Consider the following 16,571-nt stretch of genomic DNA (forward strand, 5'->3'; position numbering starts at 1 on the left):
GATATGGATTTCCGTCGGGGCCGTGGTGTTTAACGTTACTTGGCCGATGTCTGTACCCACGGTAGATGCTTCCACTGAATGGCGGCGGGCTCGGCCGTGGCTCGACAGATCTCCTTTCCCGACCCTCACAGACGGAGCCGCATTTGTGACTGCAAGAAGAATCATCATGCTAAACGCAAGCAACATCCTGAGGCAAGTCTGTTTCTTTTATGCTAACAATTAGATTTATTGTATTGAGCTCTTAAATGTAAGCTGAGCTATGCTATGTCATGAAATTGTCTCAATGACAGAATCAACCGAATCTTGTTCTAGCTGCTTTCCTGTTCGTGCTTCGTACAATGGCAGGATGTCAGCAAAGAATGCCAACTTTCAGTGGTTATTTTGAGACTGTACAAGACTGGCTGCTTTAGATAACGAAAAAAAACTTCCTCGCACATCCGCACTGTCTTGCTTTTGTTGGCATTTTGTTGGCAATCGTCATGGTCAATGGGCAATGGGTTTGAGTCGTCAGTATTTTAAAGATCATGTTAAAAATATGTACTATTGAGTAAAAGATTCTCCGATTGAAGTGTGGCCCATCAAACTGTCTCTTCCCTTACTGCTGGGAAGAAAGAAAAATTGACGAAGGTTACCGTTACAAGTCAAATCAAACAACCTGATAGATTATCAACACAGTTCTAAGATAGTGGATGATGTCTGATACCTCTGAGCATTTATTAAGTTGCTTGATTTATTTTGTCCCATTGAAACAACTGTATTTTTTATCATATAGCCAGGGGACGTGGAACAATCAGAAGGCCCCATTTCATGCTGGTTATGACGCCGTAACAGATGGAAAATCATCAACAGCCGTGCATTAATCGTTTCATTAATGCACACGTGCATTAATGACTTTTGAAAGTTTGAACCAATCAGAAGGACAGGCAGAGAGGGACAAGGGCCATTGCAGGTGGTACTGGCTCCTTCTATTAACATCGATAGCGCGTTTCTTTCTTCAGAGAAAAACTTTACCGTCTTTAAATAACACAAATAAACGTAAAATATATGAAATAAAAGATACAAATTATTTCAATTTAAGTCGAACATAAACAGAACGACCGAAAACAGAATGTTTCACACCCCGCCCCCACTGTAAGTGGAACAATCCACAATGACAGCCATGTTTTTCAGGCTTTGCCCTCCTGTTACAACTCCTTACGGAAATTCTGCAGCAGTTTTACAACCAAAAATCTCAGAGACAGGTTTAGAGTCATTGTTCGAGTGACGAGGGAATCTTGGGGAGACACACAGGAACCAGCGGAAGTTGAATACCAAGGAAGAACCCGTGGCGGCAAAGGAAAACAGAAACCGATCCCAACAAGTTTACCTTGAGGATGCCTTTGTTATTTGTATCATAGCGAATTAGCTTTGCTGCTTGGCCCCCTTTCCACTTGACGGCGCTCTCACCGCGCTCTCGCTGCGATAGAAAATTGGCCAGAGCGCGGTGAGAGCGCCGCGACGCCAGAAAAAGCTGCTCTAGTGGAACATGTCTCTCCGGCGACCCCAGCGCACTCTCACCGCGACGAAAAACTCAAATGTCAGCATATTTTTATGAGGTACCAAAGTGTCGAAAGATTACTCAACGAGATTCAGAGATAAAGAACGAATCTTTTGACGTATGGTGTGATTTGGTATCTTTGAAGTCATCCTTTTACGTCTTACATAACATTCAAAGTATAAAACCAAGGCTGTAAACAAATCCAGTTTTGGTCACTATACAGTCACTTAGCCTAGAAATACACGTTTGTCTTGCTTCTTTTTTCTTAAATCTGTCATGTAACTTGTTCACCATTAATTTCTTTATCATGCCTCGTTATCAGTGAAAATCATACAACACTAAAACACTTAGATTTAATGAAAATAGGACTTCGATGATCTAGATTTACAGATGAAGAACAAGAAAACCTAAGTCACAATATTGAAAATCAAAAATATGTTGAGAAATGATAAACCTTTGATTTTTAAACCTTTGTCTTTCCATCGCAGTTTGTTTTATAGTACATCATCGGTACATTTTGAACTCTTGGTTCTGTCTGTGTCAAACATCATCGGTGCATTTTGAACTCTTGGTTCTGTCTGTGTCAAATAGCTATAGACTTCTTGACAAACCGCAGTTGAGAGCGCAGAGGGAGCGCGGTGAGAGCGCCGTCCTAGCTAAATTGGTATCATAAACTACTGTTGAGACCTATTTCGCTCGCCGCGCTCGCTGTGCGCTCTGTAGGCGCTCACGGCGCTCGCTGCGCGCTCTCTTGGCGCGCTCTCTGCGCTCATCGGTGGATCACCGTCCACGGCGCTCTCACGGCGACTGTTTTGAGCAGGTTTAAAACAGTCGCGGAGCTGATGGCGACCATGGCGCTCCCACCGCGCTCTTTGCGCGCTCCCATGGCGACCTTGGCGATCCCACCGCGCTCTCTCTGTGCTCTTCCCAATTTGAGGTCACACAGAGAGCGCCGTCCTAGTGGAAAGGGGGTATAAGCTGCATTAGTGGTTCGTTTGTTTCTAGAAATACTGTGCAATTCTTTAACTTGTTGAATTATTGTTTTAGGTTTGTAAAACCTTGCGACAGAAATACAGTTGAGATATGTACATACACAGTTCAAATTCACTCGACAAATGAAGTATTCCGTTATCATAAATTAAAATTAGCACAGACGTCAGAGTTTGTCTTTGATCTGAGTCAAGTTGTTACCTACAATTCTCATGGACCTGTACGACATAGTATGGAACATGTATGACATATCATTGAATAAAGGACGTATGTGTTATAACAAGGAATTTTTCTGTTTTGTATTTGTCAGTTTGGATGGACCAGGATGGGCTATATGATAATACCGTTAATGACCCGCCTGTTCCTCGCTTCGCTCACTCGGCGGTTTTATTCGGTGGTTATAGCAAAGGACCAGGCGTTATGACACGATATACACCTCGGGGCGGGTCATTAACCCTTAATTAGCAACTTAGTGGATTTAAAAATAGAATACTGGTTCTGATGTAGTCTAAGAGAGTTAGAAATAGATTGATGTACACATATCTGATTTGCATAATTCAAACTGTCCCGTAACAAATATTGTGGTTCCGCGATAAGCAATGGCAGCCCTGCAGTTCCAGTTTCCAGCTGCTATACTCTACTCTTGCAACCTTTAGCTTTACTAGAATGCGTCACAGGCAAGACATTGCATCGCAATCTTGGGGGTCCGTATTTTCTGCATTTTGAGAGGCAAATCATGCTGTTGATAGTGGTTGTCTGTCGTTCTTTTAACTGCCACTCCATTGAATAAAGGGCGGTGTATGTTTGTAAGGCCATGAATATACAGAAACATATGTTGCTGTGTGAGCATTGTAACTTATCGTAATCTAGTGTGTCCGGATTTAGAATTTTTCATAACTTAAAATGTCATTTTCCTGCCTTTTATAGGCAAAGAATGTGGCCAAGAGCGGTTGATTTTCGGTATTCCCGTCGATATATAACGTTTAACGTTATAATTATGTGTGTACGAACTTTAGCAAGATTTTGTGTAAAATGATAGCAATTTCTGTGGAACATTTCCAAGTTGGCAAAAAATGGAAAGAAATGAGAATTGTCGGTACTTAGGATGGTATATGTATGTGTGTGTGTGTGTCTGTGTTTGTGGTTCAATTTTTGTTTCAATGAAAACATTGAGTCAGAGATATTTTAGCCGAAGATTGGTATACGAAAATATGTCCAGTTTCTGAAGACAGAACTGTATTTTCTTCTATCAGGATGATTAACAGTATGTACATATTATTAAGTAAAGAGCACTAAATATTGATTAGCCTTATCATAAAACTGAAAAATATTAATGGACTGAATGGCTGAACAGATGAGATACAGTTTATAGCTTTATCATATTCCTGTTAAGAAAATGAGGCTGAATAAAAGAATAGGACAATGACACCTTATGTAATTGAACGATGACATCAAAGGCGTCACCCACCATAACCAGCATATGTTAAACAGTAACGTGTACGTTAGTCAACTTTGGTTGTATGTATATATCTTAGAATAAAAGCAATGAAACAAAAAGGGAAGAGCAATAAGATGTAGATCATGCTTCACTCGATCCATCAGATCCATGTGGATCCTCAAATAGCGTGACTTGAAGGTTAACGTTCATCAACCGTAACGGTTGTCAGTATTTTTCTTGATGAGCTTGCACAGATCAAACTGGTAACGACGATCCCTGTAAAAACAAACAACAGCAGAAAAACATATTCAGTGCCTTATTGTATGCTTGAGCTGCGGCTCAACATGAAGACTATAGTGCCTCAATAAATGGGAATGCTTCAACGAAATACCAGACAAACGTGCATGCGTGTATAGCCTGCTTTCTGGGATGACAAGGGGTTGGTTGATTCTGTACTTTTAGAATCTGAGAATCTGCCCTACATTATGTTATCGTGTATCAAAAAAACGACCCCGGGCCTGGCGTATCGGCATGCTTGCCGTCCTTCTCGCTACGTTATCGTTGTCCAGTCGTCATCAGCCGATCAGATACGACCCCCCCCCAACCCCTCAGGCACGAGAGTATGCATCGTCGCCGCATGTGTAATTCAGTAATTGGAGTTATTGAAACGTATACTATGCCTCCCTGTCCAACGAACCTCTTCCCTGTGCTGACGTCACTATGGATCCCCCGCATAAAGTAGCCAGATGGGGAGGAGAACTTCAAGTTGTCATTCCACTCGTTGCTTGCAATGGTTGTCAGGCAGTTGTACGCGAGGTAGGAACCGGGCCTACAACACTTCACCTTCCATCGCCTGTCGTTTTTGTCATCCCGGAAAGGGCTAGAAAAAAAATCGAAGATCTCATACCTCCGAGAAATATCAGGAGTTTTGGATTATTGGATAACAGGAGTTTTGCCAATATATTGGTGCCATAGTTCTAGCCATTACACATGCTAGTATTCCTCTCCTTCCCTTAATTCATATCATCATCCCAGCTATTTCCTTCCCTCCCACAAGGGGACATTCTGAGACTGGCCTGCTGTCAATGAACTATTACACCACACTTCTTTCAGGAAATGCTGGTGTACCTGGAAAATACTGCTAGAGGCACCAAATCATATTTTTGCAATATTGGTAACTAGTCACATGTCACAATTCATACAAAACCATCGGAAGTATAGGTGCAAACACACAACCAAAAGCAATACCCCCGCTGGAGGTAAACCTCACAAACCAACCACGTGCACAAACCTGTAAAACCCGGTAACGAGGCTGTTGAACGGACACTGGAAAGCCACGATCCCCCCGAAGTCGTTGATGTAAGGCGACCAGAAGCACTCATCCAACTCTACACCCGTTACAGCCTTACAGTCAAACGCCCAGGCACGGTCGGACGGGGAACTACAGTTGTAGCTGCTGGTAACTGATGAGATGACCTGATTTTCACATTCGAATGTGACGGGATCACTGCGAGAGAAAACCCAAAGTTCATAACAAACTGAACTCGGTAGAGGAGGTCATCTATCCCACGTTAGTGAGTAAAAACACTGAAGGAAACGCACTGCCAGACCTGATTATAACAAACATGAAGGACAGATACGAGCAGCCCTCCATCCTGCCTCCGCTGGGTCTCAGTGAACATTCTGTGTTCTCTGGACCCCAAGTCGCAACATACCGGTGTTATATAGATACAGATAAAGTTGACCGGAGGTTGGGCTTACTTATCAAATATTATATTATTGTCGGTTAATCTGAGCTGCAGGATGACACAGAAAAGGAAGACACTACAATTTTGAAGTGTAGTCATTACCAATTGGTTCTAGCTTATACACTTAAAATAAATCTGTATCAAATTTATTGGTACATGAAACTTCGGAAACTTCGAAAGTCTCACGAACAAATATCCTGTACGTCAGTAAGCAGGTTGTAACACAAACATTCATTATTTTAGACCACAATACATAGAAATCAGGTAAAAGATAGCCCCATGGACTTCTTAAGGCCATGGAGGTAGTAGGTTTATACACTGTGTCATGGGCATGATTTTGGAAGGCAGAGCTCAACCCTTTTTATTACACTGCATTTTACAGGTACCCATATTTACACCTGGGTAGGAACTCGTGTCTCCTAAGGGCACAACGTCAACGTCCATGTATCAATGCCAATTGCAAGAACCGAACCTTTTATCTCTCGATCTCGAGTACGTAGCCCGTTTTCCATTCGCATGAGTACAGCAATTAGCATGAGTGCAGTAATTACACATCTTCTTTTAAATCTTTTAAAGACCGAAAGCAACTTTCTTCTTTGAAAAAAAAAAAAAAACAACAAAAAAAAAACAGACAAACAACTACTTTGCGCTCACCCGAATTCAGTCTCTTTACCAGTCGTGTTACAGGTTGGGGTCGGGGCCGTGGTGGTAACATCTAGGCCGACGTTTTGGCGACTGACGTTGGTTGTTGCTTCCACTGCATGGCGGCGGTCCCGATCCTGGCTCGACAGAACTTCTTCGCCTACCCTCAAGGTTGACGGGGCCGCATTTGTGACGGCAAGAAGGATCATCATACTAAATGCAAGCAACATCGTGATGCAAGTCTTTTATGCAATATGTTAGCTGAGCGACGCTATGGCAAGAAATTGTCTTAATGACAGAATCGACAGAACCCTGTTCTAGCTGCAGCTGTCTGCCTGTTTGTTCTTCGCACAATGGCAGGATGTCAGCAAAGAAGGCCAACATTTCAGTGGTTATTTTGAGACTGTGCAGGACTGGCCGCTTGTGATAACGAAAAAAAAATCCTCACACATCCGCACTGCTTTGTTTTTGTTGGCATTTTATTGGCAATGGTCATGGTAAATGGGCATTGGGTTTGAGTCGTCAATATCTTAAGGTGGGTTCACACGTGCGTATATATTCAAGTCCGGACGCATTTACATTTTGCCATACACAGTCGTACGCACAGCGTACTTACTACTCAGAATACGTACTCGTACCTCATATGCAGCTATTTACAGCAAAGAAAATAGTGTGGCGAACTTCATATGCAAATCATACGCACCTCATACGAAACGGATAAGCTAAAGTCGCAATTCACACGCTAGATGCATGTGACGTATGATTTCTTTTATTAAAAATACAAATGTTTGGCGTAGTGTATTGACAGAATTTCATACGGCCCCATACGGACTTGAAATATTTGCACGTGTGAATTTACCCATACTAGCATGTAAAAACTTCTCCGCTTGAAGTGTGGTCCACAAAATTTTAGCATCTCTTCTCCCAACCGGATGGTTTATCAACACAAATTAGGTGCGGGTGCGGCAAGGTTTGCAAGAACGAGAGAGGGTTAAAAATCCACCAGGGCAAGATGGGGTGCCTGAAAACTCAAAGTCTTGAGCAACGCACGAGAACTTTTGATCTTGGTGAGACGGTGGAGGTCCCAAGGCAGGACGATAACCACAGCCCTAGGGACCACCAAGCAAGAGACAGAGAGCAGCCAGACACCCAGGGGACAGAGCCAATCCCCGAGGAGAGAGAGAGAATTGAGGAACCCAGTCAAGAGATAGGAGGGCCAGAAAGACCGGTAGAATCAGAGAGAGGAAGACAGGAGCCTAGGAAGAGCCAGATAAAATGGCCCCCGAGTAATGCTGATAAAGTATGGGAACAACTGGATGACGACTTGGAGGGCATCCTTGAAAGTGTCCTTGCGGGAAGCGCGGAGAGGAAGATTGAGGCTATGGCGGGAATGGTCTATAGCGTAGGATTGGAACGGTTTGGCGAGAAGCCGTCAGGAGGTGGTAGGAAGACATCAGAGCAACCAAATAGAAGAGAGAGGGAAAGACGGCAGATAAGAAAGGACCTGAAGGCCCTGCGTAAAAGATGGAAGAGGGCAAAGCGATCAGAGAAAGAGGCCCTGAGCAGACTAAGGGAGGATCTGAGAATTAGACTGAATAGTCTCAGCAAAGCAGAAAGAACCAGGAAATAGAGGAAGGAGCGAGAAAGGAGACGAGCAGCATTTATTTCCAATCCCTTTAGATTCACCAAAAGGATGCTAGGGATAAAGACTAGTTGGAAGCTGACCTGCAGCGTGGAGGAGGTTGAAGATTACCTCAGGATGACTCACGGAGATAACAACAGAGAGGCAGATATAGGGGACTTAGAAGAGCTACAGGACACCCAGCTGCCAACGCAGGAAATGGACTGTAGTGAGATAAAGTTGGCAGAAGTCAGGGCTATAATAAGGAAGGCGAGAGCAGGTTCAGCCCCAGGCCCCAGTGGAATCACGTACCAGGTGTACAAGAAGTGCCCCAAACTGACGATACGTCTCTGGAAGCTAATAAGGGTACTGTGGAGAAAGAGGAAAGTACCTAACAGTTGGAAGAGGGCGGAAGGAGTCTTCTGTCCAAAGCAAGAGAATGCAGAGTCGATAGGCCAATTCAGAACAATTTCGCTATTGTCCTTAGAGGGAAAAGTGTTCCTTGCAATTATCGCAAAACGGCTCCTGAACTACATGATGGGGAACCATTACATTAATACATCCATACAGAAGGGAGGAGTGCCAGGCTTTTCAGGATGCCTGGAGCACACAAGCATGCTGACCCAGATGATAGAGGAAGCCAGAGCAGGGAAGAAGGACCTGGCAATTGTGTGGTTAGATCTGGAAAACGCTTATGGATCCGTCCCCCACCAGCTAATAAAGACAGCGCTAGCCAAGTACCACATACCAGACCAAGCAAGGGAAGTAATTACCCAGTACTTAGATGGCCTGCAAATCAGATTCACCGTGAATGGCATGACTACAGCTTGGCAGAATCTAGAGAGAGGAATAGTGACCGGCTGCACTATATCTGTTATTCTTTTTGTGGCAGCGATGAATCTGCTGATCGAACCGTCGACGAGGCAGAGTCGAGGACCAAAGACAAGATCAGGCGTAAGACAGCCACCAATAGTAGCGTTCATGGATGACCTGACCCTCTCAACAGAAAGTGCGCTGGGGGCAAGGTATATGCTGAGAAACCTTGAGAAAGCAGCAACATGGGCCAGAATGAGGTTCAAGGCAAAGAAGTGCCGTAAGCTAGTGCTCAGGAAAGGAAAGCTGTGCGACAAACTGCAGCTGGAAATCCAGGGAGAGAAGATCCCTTCTGTGTCTGACCAACCAGTAAAGAGCTTGGGGAAGAAATTTGATAAGACACTTGGAGATGTGCAGAATGTAAAGGAGTTTAGAAAGCAGGCAGAGGAAGGGCTAAGGAAGATAGAAGAGAGTAATCTACCAGGAAAATACAAGTTATGGTGCTATCAGTATGGCCTTTTACCGAGATTGACATGGCCAATGACAATGTACAACATTCCTCTCACCACTATGGAACAGGTAGACAAGAAGATCGGCAGGTACATCAGGAAATGGCTAGGGGTGCCTCCAGGTCTCACGAGTGTGGGGCTGTACAGTACCTCAGCAAAGCTACAGCTACCCCTAACCTCAGCACTGGAAGAGTACAAGGTGGCAAAAGTAAGGGCGCAGACGACCCTGGATAACAGCAAAGATGGAATAGTCAGGGAGGCTGGGATTAAGCTGAGATCGGGAAGAAAGTGGTCAGCAGCAGAGGCGGCAGAAAGCGCTAGAAGTAGGCTGAGGCACAAAGATATTGTGGGAGTGGTGGCCCAGGGGAGGCTAGGCTTAGGAGCAGGGACATCTGCAGGTCAGAGATGGAAAGATGCTGCGCCCATTGTAAGAAGGAAGATGCTGCAGGGTGAAATTAGACGACAGGAAGAAGAGCAGAGGAGAGCTCAGGCAGTTAGCCAGGGTGTACAGGGAGCCTGGGTCAAATGGGAACAGGCTCGAGAGAGGAAGATTACCTGGAAGGAGCTCTGGTCCTGGGAACCACTGAGGACACAGTTCCTACTAAAGTCTGTGTACGATCTCTTACCCACCCCAGCAAACCTGAAGAGATGAGGCAAGGAGAGTGAAGAGAAGTGCGTGCTGTGCGGGAAGAGAGGGACTTTAAGTCACCTGCTGACAGGATGTGCCATAGCCCTAGGACAGGGAAGGTACAGGTGGAGACATGACAAAGTGTTAAGGGTCCTAGCAGCCGCACTTGAGGAGAAGAGGGCACAGATGAGAGGAAGAAAGCAGAGAAGGCTGAGGTTTGTAGAGTTCGTGAAGGAAGGAGGGAAAGGAAAAAGGAGGGGAAAGAGTGCACTAGACGAAGGTCTAGGAATTCTGGCCACAGCAGGGGACTGGGACCTACGGGTCGACCTGGACAGGAAACTAACCTTCCCAGAGGAGATAACAACAACGAACCAGAGACCAGACATAGTGATATGGTCAGCAAAGACCAGACAGGTAGTCATCCTAGAGCTCACTGTACCTTGGGAGGACAGGTTGGAGGAAGCATTTGAAAGGAAAGCTGAGAAGTACAGTGAACTGAAGCAGTCCTGTATAGAGAAAGGGTGGAAAACCTGGTATTACCCCATAGAAGTTGGGTGCAGAGGATTTGTAGGACAGTCAGCATGGAGAGGGTTAGGAGCATGTGGGATTAAAGGAAGGAAAAGAAAAGCGGTTACCAAGAACTTGGCAGAAGCAGCGGAGTCTGCGTCAAGATGGCTCTGGATGAAAAGCAAGGAGTACACGTGGAAAACCTGACCCACGACAGGTGACGGACTGGCCAACGTCACCGCCCCGCCAGCCAGAGGGGGTCCTGACAGAGGGGGCGAAACCCCTGAGGAAGGCTGGACGTCAGCTGATGATGTCGTGGGTCAACGCAGTGCAACCAGCTGTTTCAAGTAAGCTTTTATTAAAAATACAAATGTTTGGCGTAGTGTATTGACAGAATTTCATACGGCCCCATACGGACTTGAAAATATTTGCACGTGTGAATTTACCCATACTAGCATGTAAAAACTTCTCCGCTTGAAGTGTGGTCCACAAAATTTTAGCATCTCTTCTCCCAACCGGATGGTTTATCAACACAAATGAAAGGTGTGAGAGTTTATTCATTTGCTTGATTTATTTATCAAAACAGTCAATAATTGTAAACAACAACGAAAGTTGGGACATCGAGGAACGAGTTATACGTCAAATCGAAGACGCGCACTCGACAGCACGCCAGCACAGTCCCCAAAACTACTAAAATTCTATTTCTGTTTTGGCGATCCTATGCAATAACCCCACAGACTTCACTATTTTAGCCGGGCTGATATCCAAACAGGAGACCATTGTCGCGATTAAGTATTGATGACACCCGTCTCTCCCGCCCTTCTTGGTGGATGTAGCAAGGAACAAAACTGTGTGCAATGGATATACATGACTAACATGTAGAGCGAGACCAACCGGGAGTTATTCGCATCATCAGCCGAGCAGGCATCAGATCTGACGTGCCCGAATTGACCAACTCTCTGGTCTATGTGTGAGGAAGGCGCCTTTGAACTGTTCAAGCAGATGCTGCAGAGTAACCACAGAATACGTAATTTTGTACAAACTCACAGATCTACAGCTACAGAACCTACACTTAGAAAATCAAAACACCATCTCCATCTCCACAAAAAGGAAGAAGCCAGTAGATGGAACAGTACGTACAGGTACCTGTAGCACAAATCTGAATAAATATTTGTTTCCGTATACCCCCCTCACATTAGGCGAAAATTGATCGGTCGACGAGTCTGCAAGCTCTAAATTACGAGGAGGCATGGCCCTGACGGGAAGGGGGGAACTCTGCCATTTCTTCGTCGGCATCAGGGTCATGTTTTCTCGTGATTTAGAGCTCGCAGACTCGTCGTCCGATCGATTTTCGCCTAATGTGAGGACGGTATTACCCAACCAAGCCTAGAAAACCTACCGGACCTAACCTTTCATTGTCCGGCCACTAGTAAAGGGAATTCAATTTTCGATATGACATATACATGTACATTTGTAATTATGATCACATATGCATAATTACAGCATAATCTTGAACATTTCAATGCCTGAGTTATTTCAGTTTCATATTGCTAATCTGCATTAGTTCGATCACTTCGGCCCAAATCTAAACAATATTGATAGAATCGCTACAAACTAACTCTATTTTTGAGAACCGAAAGCTGAAATACAACAATCTAAAGTACATGTAAGGATTATACTCGTTCTGGGTATTTTAGGCCTGCTTTGTGACATTTACTTTATTATAGTACTGAATTTTTAACGGTCCGTCTAGCACTAGCCGTAACTCATAAAACAAGACGCCGTAGCATCCTAAACATCATGTTTGGGTTGATATTCCCAGTTCAAGTTCATCAGATCTTTCAGTCTTTTACTGTCAGGCTGAAGACTTGCAAACTCTTTCCTACACCTGCTCTGTCTCACATTCTTGTAAAAACATTTAACGTCACTGAACAAACTGTCTGAGTCTGGTCCAAAAATGCCCCACAGTAGCAAGCTCCTAGTTTTCCACCAGACCCAAAGCCAGTCATGCCCAAGGGAAATGTCCCGGATGTTGCTCGTCTTTCTAACAGCGGCCTGACGAAGGAGCTCCTGAGAATCAAACCGAGGTTTCGCGTTCAGCCGCCTGTGGTCCGCGGAGTCTCCGCTGACAAAGAAAGATCTGAGGTTCGGGTTGAAGTAGTACGCCACGGCTGCCACACTCGACTCGTCATGGACAAGATAGTCGCACTTAGACAGCAGCAAGATATCAGTGAACACCTTATCACCTCTCGAACGCGCGGAATCTTTGTCCTTTTCCTTAAGCTTTAAATCATCTCCCCTAGCAGCTTGGATGTTCAAGACTTTGTCATCTCCGAACTCGGCCTTGAACACCCCCATAACTTCGTCGATATCACAAGCCAGAAATATGCGGAGCTCTTTCCCAGCATTTGTTGCCGTTGGCGTTGCATTTTTGATGAGCTGACGTACAACTCGTACGAAATCCTCGAGGTCTGGTGTCTTCTGCCCGAACTCCTCGCTCATCTCTTCAATGTGGTCTCCCCCCAGTCTCACATGGACACCTGTGGATGAAATAGATCATGAGATACTCACGTATCGTCGTCACCCCAGGCCCACTGACTGGTCCCTGAAAAAGTAGGCGAAACATTAATTATAAATTCTTTTGATATTATCTTTGGAAATCTAAATCAAGGAGCCTCTGTATTAGACAATCTTATTATTTTATTTGCAAAAATGTACATTTACAAATGCAGAGAATCTAAAAGAATTAATTTCATATCCTTTATTAATTATGTCAACTTCTTCGAGAAGGTTGAAGGTCAAATTGCAAACAGGAGAGGGAAGATGATGAAGCATCATGGCAAGTGGGACATTTATTTAAAAATGATTCATCAGCCTTTGTTTGATTTACGTTTTACTTAATAGTAATGTTTATTTGTATATGTGACTTAAGGTTTTGGATGGTTCACCTTTTGTTTTTTGTTTTGTAATGTTATTTGTAAATAAAAAAAACATTCTTTTTCTGTTGCTACGGGGGAAATGACCAACACTCACTTCAACCTTGGGACTCCTCGTACTAATGTTCATGTTAGTAATGTAAAAGTAATGCAAAATCTAGTCTTTTGTAACTTAACTGTACCATCGGCATCAATTTGAACAATAAAATTAGATTTTGTCAATATTCAAATGTTCAAACAAACGTGAGCATGATTATGTACACAGGCCATCCTTAAGCTTTTTAAGACCTTGTATTTAGTAAATGCGGGTCGTTTCGCCTAATAAATATAAAGATATTTATACAAACTATATTTCTATGGGAGGTTACCATTGTATTCACACAAACAGACTGACCTATGTTGACAGTTTCCGCCATAAAGGATTTATAGAAAGCATTCACGGTGTTGTGAAATCGGGCAGCAGGCTTGACGTAACCGGATATGACGTGGTTGACAAGAGCACGAGTCTCTGCTGTGATTGGCTGAATGTATGTTGTCACCTTGTGTTCCATGTCGGCAAACCGGAAATCTACCAACTTGCCAACTGCTCCTCGTCGAGTCAGGTATGGCTGGATGACATCAATAAGATTGTATCGATGAATCTATGCATCTATTTATTCCTTGAACAACAGACACAAGCATGGCAAAATACTACAATAGCCTCTTTTCCGAAAATCAGACTTTCATAACTTTGGCAACTTATGCTATTTGGGTGACTTGTGCAACTATTTGCATTATTTGCATATTCCACAAGAAACCTTCAGAATGAATCAGGGCTAAAGTCTAACATCATTTGGCGAAGTTATGAGGTAGCGAAACTCTAGTTTAGGCCATGTTGATTTGATTATATAGGTGACATCCCCCGGGAACTTCAAAACTGATGCAAGTGAGTGAATGAAAAAAAAGTTTGGCCAAAAAAAGTTGCTAGGGTTTTAGAATGCCAGTGGGAGTCCAATAATCCACCAAAAAGATTCCTTTGTAGGTTGACCAATTACCATTGTTTTGAGTATTGCCAGTTCTCAAGTTTCCACAGACAATCAGGTCCAGGTTCAAGTCCGGACCTGGAAATGATCTCTGGACCTGAACGGGACCTGGACCTGAAATTCTGTCCTGGTACCTCCCCCTACCAACAATAGATTTTTTTTCTTTCTGTCCTTTCACATCTTATTCTTTGACTTTAGATTCATTTTGGCATTATATGGCATTAGTTATCTGTTTTCTGATACCGTAAGTTTTTTTTTCAATCTACGGAATATCTGTGCTCATTTTACAGCTGCTTTGCACAATTTATTGTGTGGTCGAAAACTTTTTTTTCGAAACGTCCGAAAATCGGTGCGAGCGCGGATGTCATCCATATAATCAAATCAACATGGCCTTACTAGAATTTTATTACGGGAATTATGGGCGACAGAGTCATCTGGAAGAACTTTATAGTATCACCTGATAAGGACTGAATTATTATCAATGCATGGTAATTTACATTCTTTTGGTTCTCATCCATTGAAGGAAATACTGGTACAGAAGAAATATGCACTCTCACTGCACTTGCGTCAAGCTTGCGTCATTGCGGGGTTCGAAAGATACTCAACGAATTTCAGTGATAAAGAACGAATGTTCTTACTTTTGTGTATTTTTTCGTCTTCTAAGTAATACTTTCACGTATTACGCAATATCTAAATTATATAAAATCGGAGAAATGATAAAACTGACGCAGTGAACGAACCCCGCAGTGACGCAGTGACGCAAGTGCAGTGAGAGTGCACCTGAAGACAGCTATATTAGTACACATAAGGTAAAAGATCATGAGTAACACTACTCGTCACATTTCAGCACCTGGATGCAGATAGAGAGAAAACAAAGTCCCTCCCCCCCAATAACAATTCCTCATCATCAAAGATACATACCGATTTGTTGACTACATTGTAAATTCCAGGCATGACGCACACACGAGTCTTCGTGCTCTGTTCTATGCCTTCGTTTACAGCTGAAGAAAAGAAGAGAAACAAAGGGTAGGAAACAAAAAATGGAACAAATACACATTCACGCTGGAGTCTATCAACTCAAGGATGAGAACATTAAAGCAGAATGTTTGACCTGGCGTATATGAAAACAACTGAAATAATTGAAATTATCATATAAAGCACTGAAGCTACTTGATAACAGTATCCAGCAGATATGCCCTGTAATGTAACAGCTAGAGGGCGCAATTTGCACACCTATTCTTTCCACCTTTGTCCGAACCCAAATGCTGCCTGTCACAAATGCCCATAACATGCCCACAGCAAAAGATGCAAAAATACTTCAGGACATGCATTCGCGGACTTTCGCTTAGCACATGTGTGATTTCTGGAATACTTTCAATTCGTACAATTCGTAATAAGGTAGGCTCCGCTCCTGATACGTCGCCAAAACTCGTCACTAAATGACTAATTATACATAATTATAGACATGATAGACAACATATGGAAAGGCTCTACCTTCGAAGTACCATGTCCAGTAATTCTTGCCATGTCCAGGCGGCCCGCAGACATCGCAATCCGTCCAAATGACAGTAGGAGTGAAGCCTTGAGCCTGTTGTATGATCATGGAGGAGGAATATCCTCTGTTTCAATGACATTAAACATTATAATTATTGATGCATAATTCGTCTGTCGTCTTGAATAGAAGGAGCAATTCTTGAGTCCGGGCGCACAAGAAAGGTATCATGATCATATTGTTGTGTAAGAACGAGGGCGACGGAGAGGAAGAGAAGGCTAGGGAGATGGGAAGAGAGAAGGAGAGAGCAAGATATATATATGTATATATATATATATATATATATATATATATATATATATATATAACCCAAGGAGTTAAGAATAACTTATTTGGATAACTCCATGTATATATATATATATATATATATATATGTGTGTTATCTTAGGACTAGATCTCATAATTACCAGACAGGTTGTGATATCGTCGATTGTCTGCAAAACGAGGGCGCCAAAACCGACTCCGTCGCAGTATGTGAGAGACGGTTCGACGACGCAGGCCGTGACGTCAGCGGTGTGCCCGTCATACTTGGAGTTGTGGTGGACGGCGACTGTGGTCTTTGTCAACGGCTCGATGTAACTAAAGGCTGGAAAGGGAAGGGAATTTGATGGGAAGTTTACGTCTCAAA

At 43.4% G+C, this 16,571-nt stretch overlaps 3 protein-coding genes across 4 annotated transcripts in view; 1 reads left to right on the plus strand and 2 right to left on the minus strand.

The window, feature by feature from the left end:
• LOC118414011 (dermatopontin-like) overlaps window positions 1–6,686 on the minus strand; it is a 10,180-nt gene extending 3,494 nt beyond the window's left edge. The window contains exons 1-4 of one of the 2 annotated variants that reach the window (XM_035817724.1): window positions 6,368–6,686; window positions 5,257–5,472; window positions 4,663–4,845; window positions 2,887–4,241 (exon numbers count right to left, since the gene is read on the minus strand). In XM_035817724.1, coding sequence (XP_035673617.1) covers window positions 4,175–4,241; window positions 4,663–4,845; window positions 5,257–5,472; window positions 6,368–6,585 — 684 coding nt within the window. In that variant the 5' untranslated portion in view covers window positions 6,586–6,686 and the 3' untranslated portion in view covers window positions 2,887–4,174. Of the gene's footprint in view, window positions 1–2,886; window positions 4,242–4,662; window positions 4,846–5,256; window positions 5,473–6,367 lie in introns of those variants that run through there. The other variant, XM_035817722.1, reaches the window with a different exon arrangement.
• Window positions 6,687–9,956: 3,270 nt separating this feature from the next.
• LOC118415023 lies at window positions 9,957–10,525 on the plus strand (the record flags this gene model as incomplete). The annotated part of the gene is given in 1 exon segment (XM_035819394.1): window positions 9,957–10,525. A coding segment is annotated over 1 exon segment (413 nt), but the record flags the coding sequence as incomplete, so codon positions are not given.
• A 1,598-nt stretch (window positions 10,526–12,123) lies between these two features.
• The window catches only part of LOC118414379, a 5,518-nt gene continuing 1,070 nt past the window's right edge, over window positions 12,124–16,571 (minus strand). The window contains exons 2-6 of the mRNA XM_035818399.1: window positions 16,351–16,529; window positions 15,886–15,979; window positions 15,313–15,392; window positions 13,764–13,977; window positions 12,124–12,973 (exon numbers count right to left, since the gene is read on the minus strand). Of these exons, the coding sequence (XP_035674292.1) occupies window positions 12,225–12,973; window positions 13,764–13,977; window positions 15,313–15,392; window positions 15,886–15,979; window positions 16,351–16,529 (1,316 nt within the window). The 3' untranslated portion in view covers window positions 12,124–12,224. The remainder of the gene's footprint in view (window positions 12,974–13,763; window positions 13,978–15,312; window positions 15,393–15,885; window positions 15,980–16,350; window positions 16,530–16,571) is intronic.

Source organism: Branchiostoma floridae, chromosome 4 (genome assembly GCF_000003815.2).
Source record: "Branchiostoma floridae strain S238N-H82 chromosome 4, Bfl_VNyyK, whole genome shotgun sequence".
NCBI lineage: Eukaryota > Metazoa > Chordata > Leptocardii > Amphioxiformes > Branchiostomatidae > Branchiostoma > Branchiostoma floridae.